The following is a 12221-nucleotide window of genomic DNA, read 5'->3' as shown; positions in this document are numbered from 1 at the left end:
TTTTAAAATAATAATCGAAAACAAAATTCGTTCGCGCTAATAAATGGGCCCCCTCGAACCATGCAATTCCCTATTTTTTTTATATTTTTATCGACAATACTTTAAGAGATATCGCGCTGTCCACTCCTTAGTGGGACACCCTGTATATATATATATATTGTTACAAATCATAAAAGAATATAATTTAACATTTTTTACTACGAGCATCATGCACAATATAATTGATTGCACATGCTAACAATTCACAATCAATCAATGAATGCTGTTCGAAGTGTTCGCTTTCAGAAATTAATTTTACATAATCTGTTGGCGCGGTAGCGCTACGTAGAACGTCTACGAAAGTGGCATATTTACTGCTTACAGAGTACATATTTTCAGTTAGCCACGTATACATATGTTCAATGCAATGATTGTACGCGAATAATTTACACATCGTGGCTTCAGTCATATATATGACAACGCGATTATCGGTGATTTTAATAAGTTGATCATCATGCATACGCGTGAACTCTAGTCGTAAATGATCAATTATAATGTGAGTTTGGGGCGATGTTGCGTTGCTGCGTAATCGTTGGAGTATGTCCACCTCGTTTTGTAGCAGGAGCTTCCACGTAGACATTGAAAAGCTTAACTCGCTACCTTTATTGTCGGCTATGGCGATCTCAACGTGACACAAATCCATACCAATGCGAATTCCTATAGTTAGACGTTTATAAGCTGTTGCAGTCAGTGGATAATCACGCCCCAGGATCCGTACGATTGATGGTTTCGATGTTTTCATCGTTTTTAGCGATACGGATCCAGAACTGTAAGAAACAAGTACATGAAATTGATACTTCGGTCGTTTGCGTTTACAGTGAATGAAGTAAATGAAAAGTGTATAGTAACGTGTACATACCTCATATTGGATTGTTGATGATGATGTAGTTGTTGCTGCTGTTGTTCACATTTATTTGGAAACCCACCATCGTTGCCGGCTGCGCAGGATGAATCGTTTAAGCTGTGTTTGTACATTTTGATGTGCACTATATTTTTTACGGAGTACCGTCTGTTCCGTCAAAGTCACTGAGGCTACTGAGCGATTGATGGAATAGCGTCCAAGAGCTCGGCTTAAATAGAGGAGCAATTGCCTCCCCCACCACAGCATTTTATTTTAAAGCTACCAATTTTTCCATAATGTTTTCCAATCTTAACATCGCAGCATATCGCGCGATTGTATGTAATTTGAGCCCCACCTTCAAGGATAAAAGTCTCGACACGTGTTGAATGTAATATAATATCTGTGAAAGCGCCGAATCTTAGAATTATGCGGCGTCAGCAGAAACTGTGTCGGATGATTTTGCGCGCTAATTCGTCATACGCGCGAATCATAGAAAGAATTATGCTGTATCGGTAGAAACCGCACAGAACCATGCTGGGACGGATCGTCGTTTTTGCACGCGGTGCATTCGAGGGAGGGGGTACGCCAAAAGAGTTAGACAGAGATACCAAACCATGGTATCAGTCTTAAAAAGCGCACTCTAAACTGCACAAAGCCTCAAATCGTTGCAACGTGTTGCGAGGAAAAGACATATTTCATTTACAACCATGGGAGAATTCGCACAAGTAGAACGCCAATTGTTGGATCAATCTGCGCGATTGATTTCACAGGAAGAATACCTCGCGTGGGAAGAACGGTGCAACGAGTGCATCGAATCGTTGGAAGAACACAGCCGAGTGAAACGCCCGCGATTATCGATCGGTGTTCAGCAATCGCTGGTTGCTCGAATCGCTCATCTCGAAGGACTAAAATATTCGTTGCGCGGACGTTTCGTGCATGAAGGTGCTGGACATTCGAACACAGGACTTTTGTGGCGCGAAATAGGCACTGCGTTCGATACCCGCGTATTAACTGGTGCAGTGTTAAATTCGAACTATATCGAGCCGCGCAACTTCCTCGAGGATGCGGGGACCATTGTGCTGGAGTATGTACGAGGCGCCTTGAGGAAACATCAGAACCTCAAAGTGAACACTGTGTTCAACGGCGAATTTATGGCGGGGGACAAACATGCTTGCAAAAGCATCAATACCCGGAACTGCGAACTCTTCGGTACATGTGATCTACAGGAGTGGTACCAACGATGCGTCATCGAACCCACCCTGGCATCGTTGGAAGAGTTTCAGGAACGCGATAGTGGATGGGCATTGATGAGGATTCTCAACCTAACCGTCAACGTTAATAAGTACAATCCGCTGCGCGCAGGGTGCCACTTCAAGTTGCCACGGGAAATATTGATGAAGAAAGCGACAATTAGCGTGCGATCCGAGGATAACGCCTGCTTCGCGCGAGCAGTGGTCGCAGCTCTCCATCCCGCCGAAAGAAACCCTCATCGACCAAGTTCGTATCCACATTATACATTGGTGCTAAATCTCCAAGACATTGAGTTTCCAATGTCCCTAGAGCAGCTTGGGAAGTTTGAGCGGCAGAACGGCATCTCCGTCAACGTGTACACCTTCGGGATGGAGAAAGGATCGACGGTCTTTCCGCTGCGTCTCACCAGCCAAAAGAGGGATCGACACGTCAATCTGCTCTACACGCCGAATCATGAGCACGGCGATGTAGGGCACTTTGTGCTGATCAAGGACTTATCCCGACTGGTGAGCATGCAGTTGAGCAGGCACAGAGAAAAAAAATTCATCTGCGATCGGTATGTACATAAACTTATGAAACGTTGAAAAATATCGTTGAAAAAAATTAAATAAAAAAATTTTTGATTTTTTGCAGATGCATGCACTACTTTGGATCTGCCGAGAAGTTGGAGGCCCATTCGCTGGACTGCGGGCAAATGAATGATTGCGCCATCCTGTTGCCCAGCGTAGGAAACAATCTGCTCAAATTCAGCAACCACTGTATGAAGGAGCGGCTCCCCTTCGTGGTGTACGCCGATCTTGAGTGCATCATTGAAAAAACAGAGGACAATCACCGAATGGGTGAAATGGATAGTAAATTGCGCGCGTATCAACACCATAAAGTGCACAGCATTGCATATTATATGCATTGCTCGTACGATACATCACTGTCGACGTATCGATGTCGCCGCGACGCGGATTGTGTTTCATGGTTCGTCAACGAACTGGAAAATTTTGCAAACTTCGCCAAACCCATTCTGACCAACAATGTTCCCATGCTTGATTTAACTCCCGAACAATGGGCGACATTTCGCGAAGTAACACACTGTCATATTTGCGAAGAACCATTCAAGGCTGAAGATGTACGAGTTCGCGATCATTGCCATCTATCCGGACGCTTTAGAGGCCCAGCACATTCGGAGTGCAATTTAAATTATAAAAATGCGTTTTACATCCCCATAGTTTTCCATAATTTATCCGGCTACGATTCGCATTTCATTATCGAGGAAATAGCTACCGCTTTCGAAGGCAGCGTTGACGTATTGCCCATAACGAAAGAAAAGTACATTTCATTCATAAAAAATGTTGAAGATACGGCTGACTCAGACTCGCGAAAATATATTAAATTGCGATTCATCGATTCGTACAAATTTCTCAATACCAGTCTCGACAAATTAGCATCTTTTCTTAGCGCGGATAAATTAAAAATTTTACGATCCGAATTTGAAACATTATCCATCGAAGATTTCAATTTATTGACGCGAAAGGGTGTATTTCCATACGAATACCTTGATTGCGCGAACAAGCTGCAGGATCCATGCTTACCACCGCGCGAGTCATTCTACAGTTCGTTAACGGGTGAGACTGTATCCAAGAGCGATTACGCGCACGCCGAGATTGTCTGGCAGCGTTTCGGGATTAGAACTTTGGGCGAATACAGGGACTTGTATTTGAAAACAGATGTCTTGTTATTGGCAGATATTTTTGAAAATTTTCGCGAAAGTTGTATCAAGAGTTACGGATTAGATTCAGCGCATTATTATACTTTACCTGGCTTTACGTGGGATGCCATGCTAAAACATACCAAAATTACATTCGAATTGCTCACAGACATTGATATGATCATGTTTATCGAACGCGGTATACGTGGCGGTTTAAGCCAATGTTCCGGAAGATACGCACACGCCAATAACAAGTACATGTCATCTTACAACCCATCGGAACAGTCATCGTACTTGATGTACTTTGACGTGAACAATTTGTACGGATGGGCAATGTGCCAGCCCCTACCATACGCCAAATTTCAATGGGTCGAAGATGTCGCAAATTTTGACGTGTCTTCGATCGCTGTCGATTCGCCCACGGGATACATTCTCGAGGTAGATCTGGAATATCCACAACGTCTGCACGACGCTCACGCCGATCTACCGTTCTGCCCGACGCGTGCCAAACCACCTGGCAGCAGACAGGACAAGTTACTCGCGACGGTATACGATAAGCAGCGTTACGTTATCCATTATCGCAACCTGCAGCAGTGCACGAGTCACGGTCTTCGTATTACAAAGATACACCGCGAGCTTCAATTCGCTCAATCTCCCTGGCTCCGCGATTACATCGAACTCAATACACGGTTTAGAACATGCGCGACAAACGACTTTGAAAAAAATTTGTACAAATTGATGAACAACGCAGTATTCGGTAAAACTATGGAAAATGTGCGAAATCAGGTGGACGTAAAACTTTTAACACATTGGGAAGGGCGATATGGCGCGGAGGCAATGATCGCGAAACCGAATTTCCACAGCAGAAGTGTTTTTTCGGAAAATTTAATAGCTGTTGAATTGCGAAAACTCGAGGTGAAATTCAACAAACCGATATATGTGGGTATGTGCATTCTAGACATATAAAAAATTTGTTTGTACGAATTTCATCACGAGTACATGTCTCCACTATATGGCCAAAAATGTAAAATTCTATACACAGACACTGATAGCCTCATCTATCACATTCGATGCGATGATATCTACGAGTCCATGAAACGCAATATCGATAGATTCGACACAAGCGATTATCCTACTGACAATACATATAATATGCCGCGCTTAAATAAGAAGGTTCCGGGGCTGATGAAGGACGAAAATAATGGGATGATAATGACCGAATTCGTAGGTCTTAGAGCGAAAATGTATGCACTTCGCGTAGACGGTAAAAAAGATACGAAAAAAGCGAAAGGCGTCAAGACCAACGTCATAGCCAGAACGATAACTTTCGACGACTACGCGCAGTGTTTGCAAAAGGAGATCGAAATGGTTCGCAGACAATCATGCATACGGTCTAAATTGCATAAAGTGTACACCATTTCAGAATCCAAAATCGCTCTAAGTCCATACGACGACAAGCGGTATATCGTACCCGATTCGACCGACACTCTGCCCTGGGGACATTATAAAATTCCGTTGTAAAATTCCATTATAAAAATATTATAAAAAAGAAATTTGAACTTGATGAAACTACACATCATGTTGAGACGAAGTTTTCAAATTTGCGAGCGTGTTATAGCGGTGCGATGTCGTCGATGAAACTTTAGACTCGTGCTGCGCTGTTAAAGCTATACGTGATAGTGAATATTTCGATGATAAATCTCTTGTTGATTGCGAACTGCTGGCATTTGCCTTTGAATGATATTTTCGACGGCGCCGGCAGCAAAATGTTAAATAAATTGTACACATATGTATAACATTGTATATATTGAACCATGTATTATTATTATTATTATTATTTTACAATACATTATTTTTATTTATCCAAGAATTGTGTGATTTATCAAACCCCAACCACTTGACATATACCTTATCCCCCTTTCTACGCAGCACTTTTTCCACTAGATACACATCAGGATCGGTGACGCGTTGCAGCTCGTGTTCATAGAATCCTCCGGCAACGGGTTTTCCACAGGAATCGACGAGCAGATACGTCGCGGGATTAGTTGTCTGTACTTTGGCTATCTCGAACACCTCCGTTGTCCAATTCGGCGTATAGCCTTTATCGAAGATGGTTTTAAATTTGCTCACGCGCACAAACTCGCCCAACTCGAATCTCGCTGGAGCAGCGATCTTTAGGTTGCTGTATACGGTGGCTAGCAGCTTGTCGGCGATCGCAGGGGTAACATCGCAAGGACGCATTCCGATGGTTCTATGTTTTCGCGCGTTATACTCTGCAAGTAGACGCGGTAGCGAATCGGTCCATCTATAGGTTCCATTCAGCGTAAACAGTTTCCACATATTGTTCTTCAAAGTTCGATTGAAACGTTCTACGACGGAGGCCTTCATCACCGAATACGTTGAATAATGATTAATGTCATGCTTCTTCAAGAGTTTCTGCACATCGGTGTTGTAAAATTCTTTTCCTTGATCGGTTTGCAAATTTTTCGGATATCGATCTCTAAATATCTTTGCAAACGCTTTAGTCACCTCAGCGCCACTTTTAGTCTTGAGCGGCAACGCCCATGCATACTTGCTCAACACATCGATGACGGTGAGTATGTAGTGGTGACCCTGGTTGAATCGCGAGTATGGACGCATTTCTACAATGTCAGCTTGCCACAGATCGTCGTATCCACACACTATGACGCGCCTCCGAGGAAAATGTCTTCGAGCTGGAGCGTGCAATTCCTCCACAAGTTGTAGCTTCTTGTGGCCATAGTTTTCTTCACTCATGGATTTCTTAAATGGCTGCATGTTTGATCGCAGATGTATCTTTGCCACGAATGATGCGATAATTATCGTGTACGTGCATTATGTGCTCTCCACCGCCCCAAGGAAATTCTTGACAAGTTCAACCGTCTCGCATGATTCTCCTTCGCATTGTTGCTGCGGGATAGGATTCAATGCTTGCGATATCTTTTGAACGCTGTTTTGCAACGTCAGCATATCTCTCTGAAACGCGACCAGCTTCATCTCTAATTCTTCCTGCTGCTCTCTCAAAAGTTTAATGCTCTTTTCCACATATAGTTTATTAACGGCATCTGTGTCGGCCACCGGCTGAGCTACGCGTCGTATCTTGCGCGATTTTGCATCAAAGTCGGCACCGGTCACGCAAAGAGCGTTATCACGCATATAATCGAAGCATGCCGCTCCATTGTAATAGTCCATTGTAGCTGCTCCACTCTTCTCGAGCGATACCCCAAATTTGATCGGCATCTCGACGCATACAGTGCACATCATCGGCGTGCGGTTTAATTTATAATGAGGCCTGCCTCGCGGAGTTCCTCGATAATCGATAGAATTTCGTTGTGGTGCGAGTTGTTACCCGCCTGACGCGACGCTTCCAGCAAACGCAATCGATCCACCAGCTCGTTGGGATCATCCCAGTGCACATAATCGATCTTGTTATCGTTTACCACCATGTCCTTAGACCTTTCCCCGCTTTACTGGTCAATACACGGGGTAGTAGTGGCGCAATTACATGTTTGTACTTGTATCCCTTGTTACCCAATATGGGGTTTTGTGCGTTATGACCACGTCTGTGAGCATTCGTCATCAGCAGTATACTTTTGTATTTTTGTTTATCAGCATCTGTGTATATAGCATCATCGGGAATTCTCTTGAAAATCAGTTCGTACAGACCAGGCGTTCCTCCATATCTTACACCGTCTATGATTATATTATCATCCTTGTCCATATCGAAAACCTTATCCCCCAGCATCATTCCACTACCACCAAAGTGTACACCGTACACATAATCTATGGTCGTATCCCTATCTCCAATTAGGATTGCGCTCATGTATTTTTGTCCCAGCGGACCGAAATGGTTGCGAAACGTTTCTTGCCCCTCGGATGTTTGGAGTTGCTCTCTAATAGATGCTGCAAGCGACTCATCGGCAGAAGTTTCATACACGTCTTCTTCATCATTGGTTGTGAGCTACTGTACATTGGGAAATGTATTTATTGACGCAGGAGGAACCGTGGAATCGTTTGATGCGACATTCAACCGTTTCCGCTTCGATTGAACTGGTGTGGAGGTTACGAGCGAATTTTCCAATGACATGTATGACTGTTTACTATTTCTTTTACGCGATGCGTTCCATTTCGGCCGGATTTTTGTTTTAGGCGTTAATGTTTCAATGCTCATACTCGTCGCAGGTGATATGTCAGCTTCTGTCTCAGCAGTATTTTCCACAATATGTTTTAAGGGCCCGGTACTAGCTTTAAAGTATCTTTCCAGCGCGATATCTTCATCCATCTTGTCAGTCTTCAAAGACTGATGTTTCCTGCGAATGGATTCGCTGGTTTTTGCAATTTCCATCGCTATTCTCTCGCGATCCTTAATCTCCTGACTACTAATCATCATTGTATCGCAGACGTTGCTTTCCCACCGATGTGTTGACGACGATTGAGCATCTCACGGTAGCGCAAACTCGTTAAATCCCTTTCTATAACGCCCATTGGACATCGCGCTATCTTTATCTATCACCATGAAACCATACTCCCGCTGCCAACAATTACGACACAAAGCGCAGAAATCCTCGTAAGACATATCAGTGTTTACATGATCGTTGTACACATGTTTCAAGTTGGTACCATCCTGCTTAAACAGTATCAACAGATTCGCATTGTCGCGTATAAGATGTTTGGGAATCTTTGCATACGTCTGACAGAGATAGAAGCAGTCGACGTTCGAGTGGCGTCCCATTGCAAAGTATTCCCTTATCGTATCTTGCTTGTCGCATGCCACGTCATCAAAGATAAAAATGGAATTCGGAAGCGATTCGCTCGGTGGGATGACGTCACTGTTATTTGAAAATGTAAAGTAGCCAATTTCATCTATCGCAGTCAATAAATTCTCCAAATACTTATATTTTGGCTGTTGCAACGACTTGGAATACACGTACAGGTTCTCGAAGCACACGCCGTGAGGACTTTTCAACAAGCTGACCAGCACGTTGGTCTTTCCACAATTTGATGGGCCACAAATGAGGCAGCGTATAGTGTTTGGTAGCATGCTACCGTGTCTGCGTCTCGTTTTCGGAGACATCATTTGCGATTTATCATCAAAATTAGTCACGCGTATCGCCACAGGTTGTCGCACGAATCGCATCCTCTCCGTGAACTGCGAAAAATGATTTTGATACGTCGAAGCTGCGGTGCGCTCTATTTATAGGCTCGCGCCGAAGCAAAACAGCTCATTATTCAAAATGCTTCTGATCCTGTCGGATAATTGTGATATTCGAGACCAAACCGCTGAGCAGTTGAAATATATATCAAAGATTATTCTACTGCGAGAGTTTGGCAGACACATCGATCAGTTGTGGGACAGACTCCCCAAGCATATTAAAGTCGATTCTGAGGTTCAGCAGTATCGTCGGTGCTTGGAACATTATAATCGCCCTTGGCAGCGAACGCATATCGACGGTCCAGCACCATTGATTAAAAACTGCAGCGAATGTCGTCGAAGAGAGTAAAGAAAGGTTGTGGTCTGTTAAATCGGGCGATAAACGCGTTACCTATCGAATTACATATTCCGGGATATCAGTTTTGTGGTCCAGGAACTCATCTGGCAAAACGATTGGCTAGAGGCGATCGAGGCATCAATCCGTTGGACGCAGCGTGTCGCGAACACGATATTGCATATTCGCGTAGCAACGACCTCGGTGAAAGGCACACGGCAGATAAGGTTCTCGCTGACAAAGCGCGAAAACGCATCGTTGCGCGAGACTCGACTCTGGGTGAAAGAGGTGCTGCTACAGCTGTTTGGGCAGCTATGAAAGCTAAGACGAAAATCGGAATGGGGATGAAAACAAAACCCCGCAAAAGGACTGTAAGGAGAGCATCGCAAAAGCGGATTCTTCTGGTGGCAAAACGAGGTGGCATATTACCATTTCTCCCGCTGCTAGGGGTTCTAGAATCGTTGGCCGGCAGAGCGGTGGGGATCGCCAAGGCGGTAAACGATAATAAGGCGGCGCAACATCAGCTGCAGGAACTGCAACGTCATAATCGCTCAATGGAAGGTCGCGGACTTTATCTCGCACCATACAAGCGCGGACAGGGAATATCGAATCGAAAAAAAAACGCCGAAAAGACAATAAAAATGCCCGAGGGCGTAACTACAGATGCGCAATTGGGGGAGTTGGCAAAACGTATGCGTATTCCATTCTTTAGAGGTGTTTTTATGCGCAACGCGCTACGAGCCGTAGGAGTACGTCGAAACGAGAGCGGTATCGTGAATTTGGATAATGTCGAGGGACCGGGGACTCATTGGGTGGCGTATGCGAAGAGGGGGCGTCGAGCTGTATACTTCGACAGCTTTGGCAATCTTCGGCCGCCTAAGGAATTGGTACAATATCTGGATAAAGATGTCGTGAAAATCGAATACAATCACGCGCCTTATCAGGAGTACAATCAGAGCAATTGTGGTCAACTATGTCTACGCTTTCTACAAACGATTGGTCGCAAATTTAAGGATTGACTTCTCACCACTTTGATTCAGTACGAGTCCAGTCGTACAGCTTGGAATATGTCGTTAACATTCACTCTAACCGGCAAGAGTAGCACCCTCGCGGTGAGCTACTTTCCACCCATAGATTTGAGCGATGATGATTACGAGCTTGGTCTAACAACCCTTGAAACTTACCATACAATACCCAACATCGACTCCAGCAACGATAAATTCTACTTCACCACAAACTATGAGACCAACAGCAGCGTCGACACCAGCCATGAATACATTACGATTCCCCACGGTTCATACGAATTAGACGCCATTGCCAAGTATTTGAAACAGCGATTACTCGAGCGATATCCTCAAAAACTCGATGGCACCAATGCCAACGATGGTAGCGACAGCGATGAGTAACCTATAGTGTTGCGTCCCAACAACAACACCATGAAAAGTGAGCTGTACTGCTCGTTCATTGTAGACTTTACAAAGCCCAATAACATTGGATCGTTACTGGGATTCTCGACGAATCGCGTATTAGAACCGGAACAGTGGCACGAATCGGACGATCCGATTAATATCATGAATGTGAACATTATTCGCGTAGAATGTAGCGTGACCGCTGGCGCGTACAGCAATGGGAAGCGCGTACATACCATACATGAATTTTCTCCCAGAGTACCGCCGGGATATAAGATATCGGAAACGCCCGCGCAGATCATTTACCTTCCAATCACCGCACAGGTCATTTCGGATCTAACGATACGTGTTGTGTTTCAAGACGGGCGGTTGCTTGATTTTCGAGGTGAAGAGATTACCATCAGACTGCACGTACGACGACGTCGATGATAATACATGTGGTGCAGTCGTATGAGATGCTTGTGTTGAACGACTCCAGAAACACGTTTCTTCCAAACGAAATTGTTTGCAGCAACAACAACAACAACAACAACAACAACAACAACAACAACAACAACAACAACAACAACAACTGCAACTGCAACAGCTCTGATTACGCTAAAAAGAAGAGGTTCAGTGCTGCGAACATTGCATTTTCGAAATCGCTGGGATTCATTGTACGCAATTAAGTTGAAAAATGACTGACATTCTAAGCATTGGCGCGAAGCCGACGTTTGATGATCGCATCGTCAAGCTTGAGACTCACACATACAACCCTTACGTCAACACGACGTTTGGATACAGCGATGAGATAAGAATACCTATACAGCAACAGGATTTATACACATTACCGTGTGAACGTTTCCTCTACCTGGAGGGGAAATTGACGATAAATAAGCCGAATGATGTATCACCGGTGATGTTGGGAAATAATTGCATGGCATTCATATTTGATGAGATTCGATATGAACTGAATGGTGTGGAGATTGATCGCAACAGAAACGTTGGAATAACTAGCACGCTTAAAAACTATGTATCGATGACATCTGATGAAGACAAAAATATGGAGAATGCGGGATGGGGCTTGAAACGGCACGATGAGCTAATAGTGAAAAATCATTTCAATTTTTGCATCCCGCTCAAATATTTGTTGGGATTTTGCGAGGACTACAAACGCATGGTTATTAATGCGCGTCACGAATTGATTTTAATACGATCGCGCAACGATAACAATTCTCTAATAGGATCGCCGACGTTGGAACCAGAAATTGAATTACTTAAAGTGCAATGGCGGATGCCTCACGTGACGCTGAACGACGTTAATAAGCTGTCGTTGCTACATGCTTTGGAAAGAGGACAAAACCTGAGCATTAGTTTTCGCTCGTGGGATCTGTACGAGTATCCTCTCTTACAGAGCACGACCAAGCATTCGTGGGCCGTGAAGGCAGCTGCACAGTTGGAGAAGCCGCGATACATTATCTTTGCTCTACAGACTGCTC

The 12221-nt window shown here is 44.3% G+C and overlaps 2 protein-coding genes across 2 annotated transcripts in view; both read left to right on the top strand.

Moving 5' to 3' along the window:
• LOC143368075 (uncharacterized) overlaps positions 1-10908 on the top strand; it is a 153843-nt gene extending 142935 nt beyond the window's left edge. The window contains exon 2 of the mRNA XM_076810449.1: positions 10386-10908. Within this exon, the coding sequence (XP_076666564.1) occupies positions 10402-10740 (339 nt within the window). The 5' untranslated portion in view covers positions 10386-10401 and the 3' untranslated portion in view covers positions 10741-10908. The remainder of the gene's footprint in view (positions 1-10385) is intronic.
• On the top strand, positions 2405-3877 carry LOC143367917 (uncharacterized). Its single transcript, XM_076810186.1, has 3 exons — positions 2405-2687; positions 2765-3835; positions 3868-3877. Exons 1-3 carry the CDS (start codon positions 2431-2433, stop codon positions 3875-3877), a joined length of 1338 nt encoding a protein of 445 aa, XP_076666301.1. The 5' UTR covers positions 2405-2430.
• Positions 10909-12221: the final 1313 nt, after the last annotated feature.

This window comes from Andrena cerasifolii, chromosome 4 (assembly GCF_050908995.1).
Source record: "Andrena cerasifolii isolate SP2316 chromosome 4, iyAndCera1_principal, whole genome shotgun sequence".
NCBI lineage: Eukaryota > Metazoa > Arthropoda > Insecta > Hymenoptera > Andrenidae > Andrena > Andrena cerasifolii.
This window is presented reverse-complemented; position numbering and strand designations above follow the sequence as displayed.

Excerpts from the sequence above, each read along its gene's own strand:
- LOC143367917 (XM_076810186.1), top strand. The coding sequence starts at position 2,431 with ATGTCCCTAGAGCAGCTTGGGAAGTTTGAGCGGCAGAACGGCATCTCC. Across the intron at positions 2,688-2,764 it reads AAAAAATTCATCTGCGATCG|ATGCATGCACTACTTTGGAT; the intron begins GTATGTACATAA and ends GATTTTTTGCAG.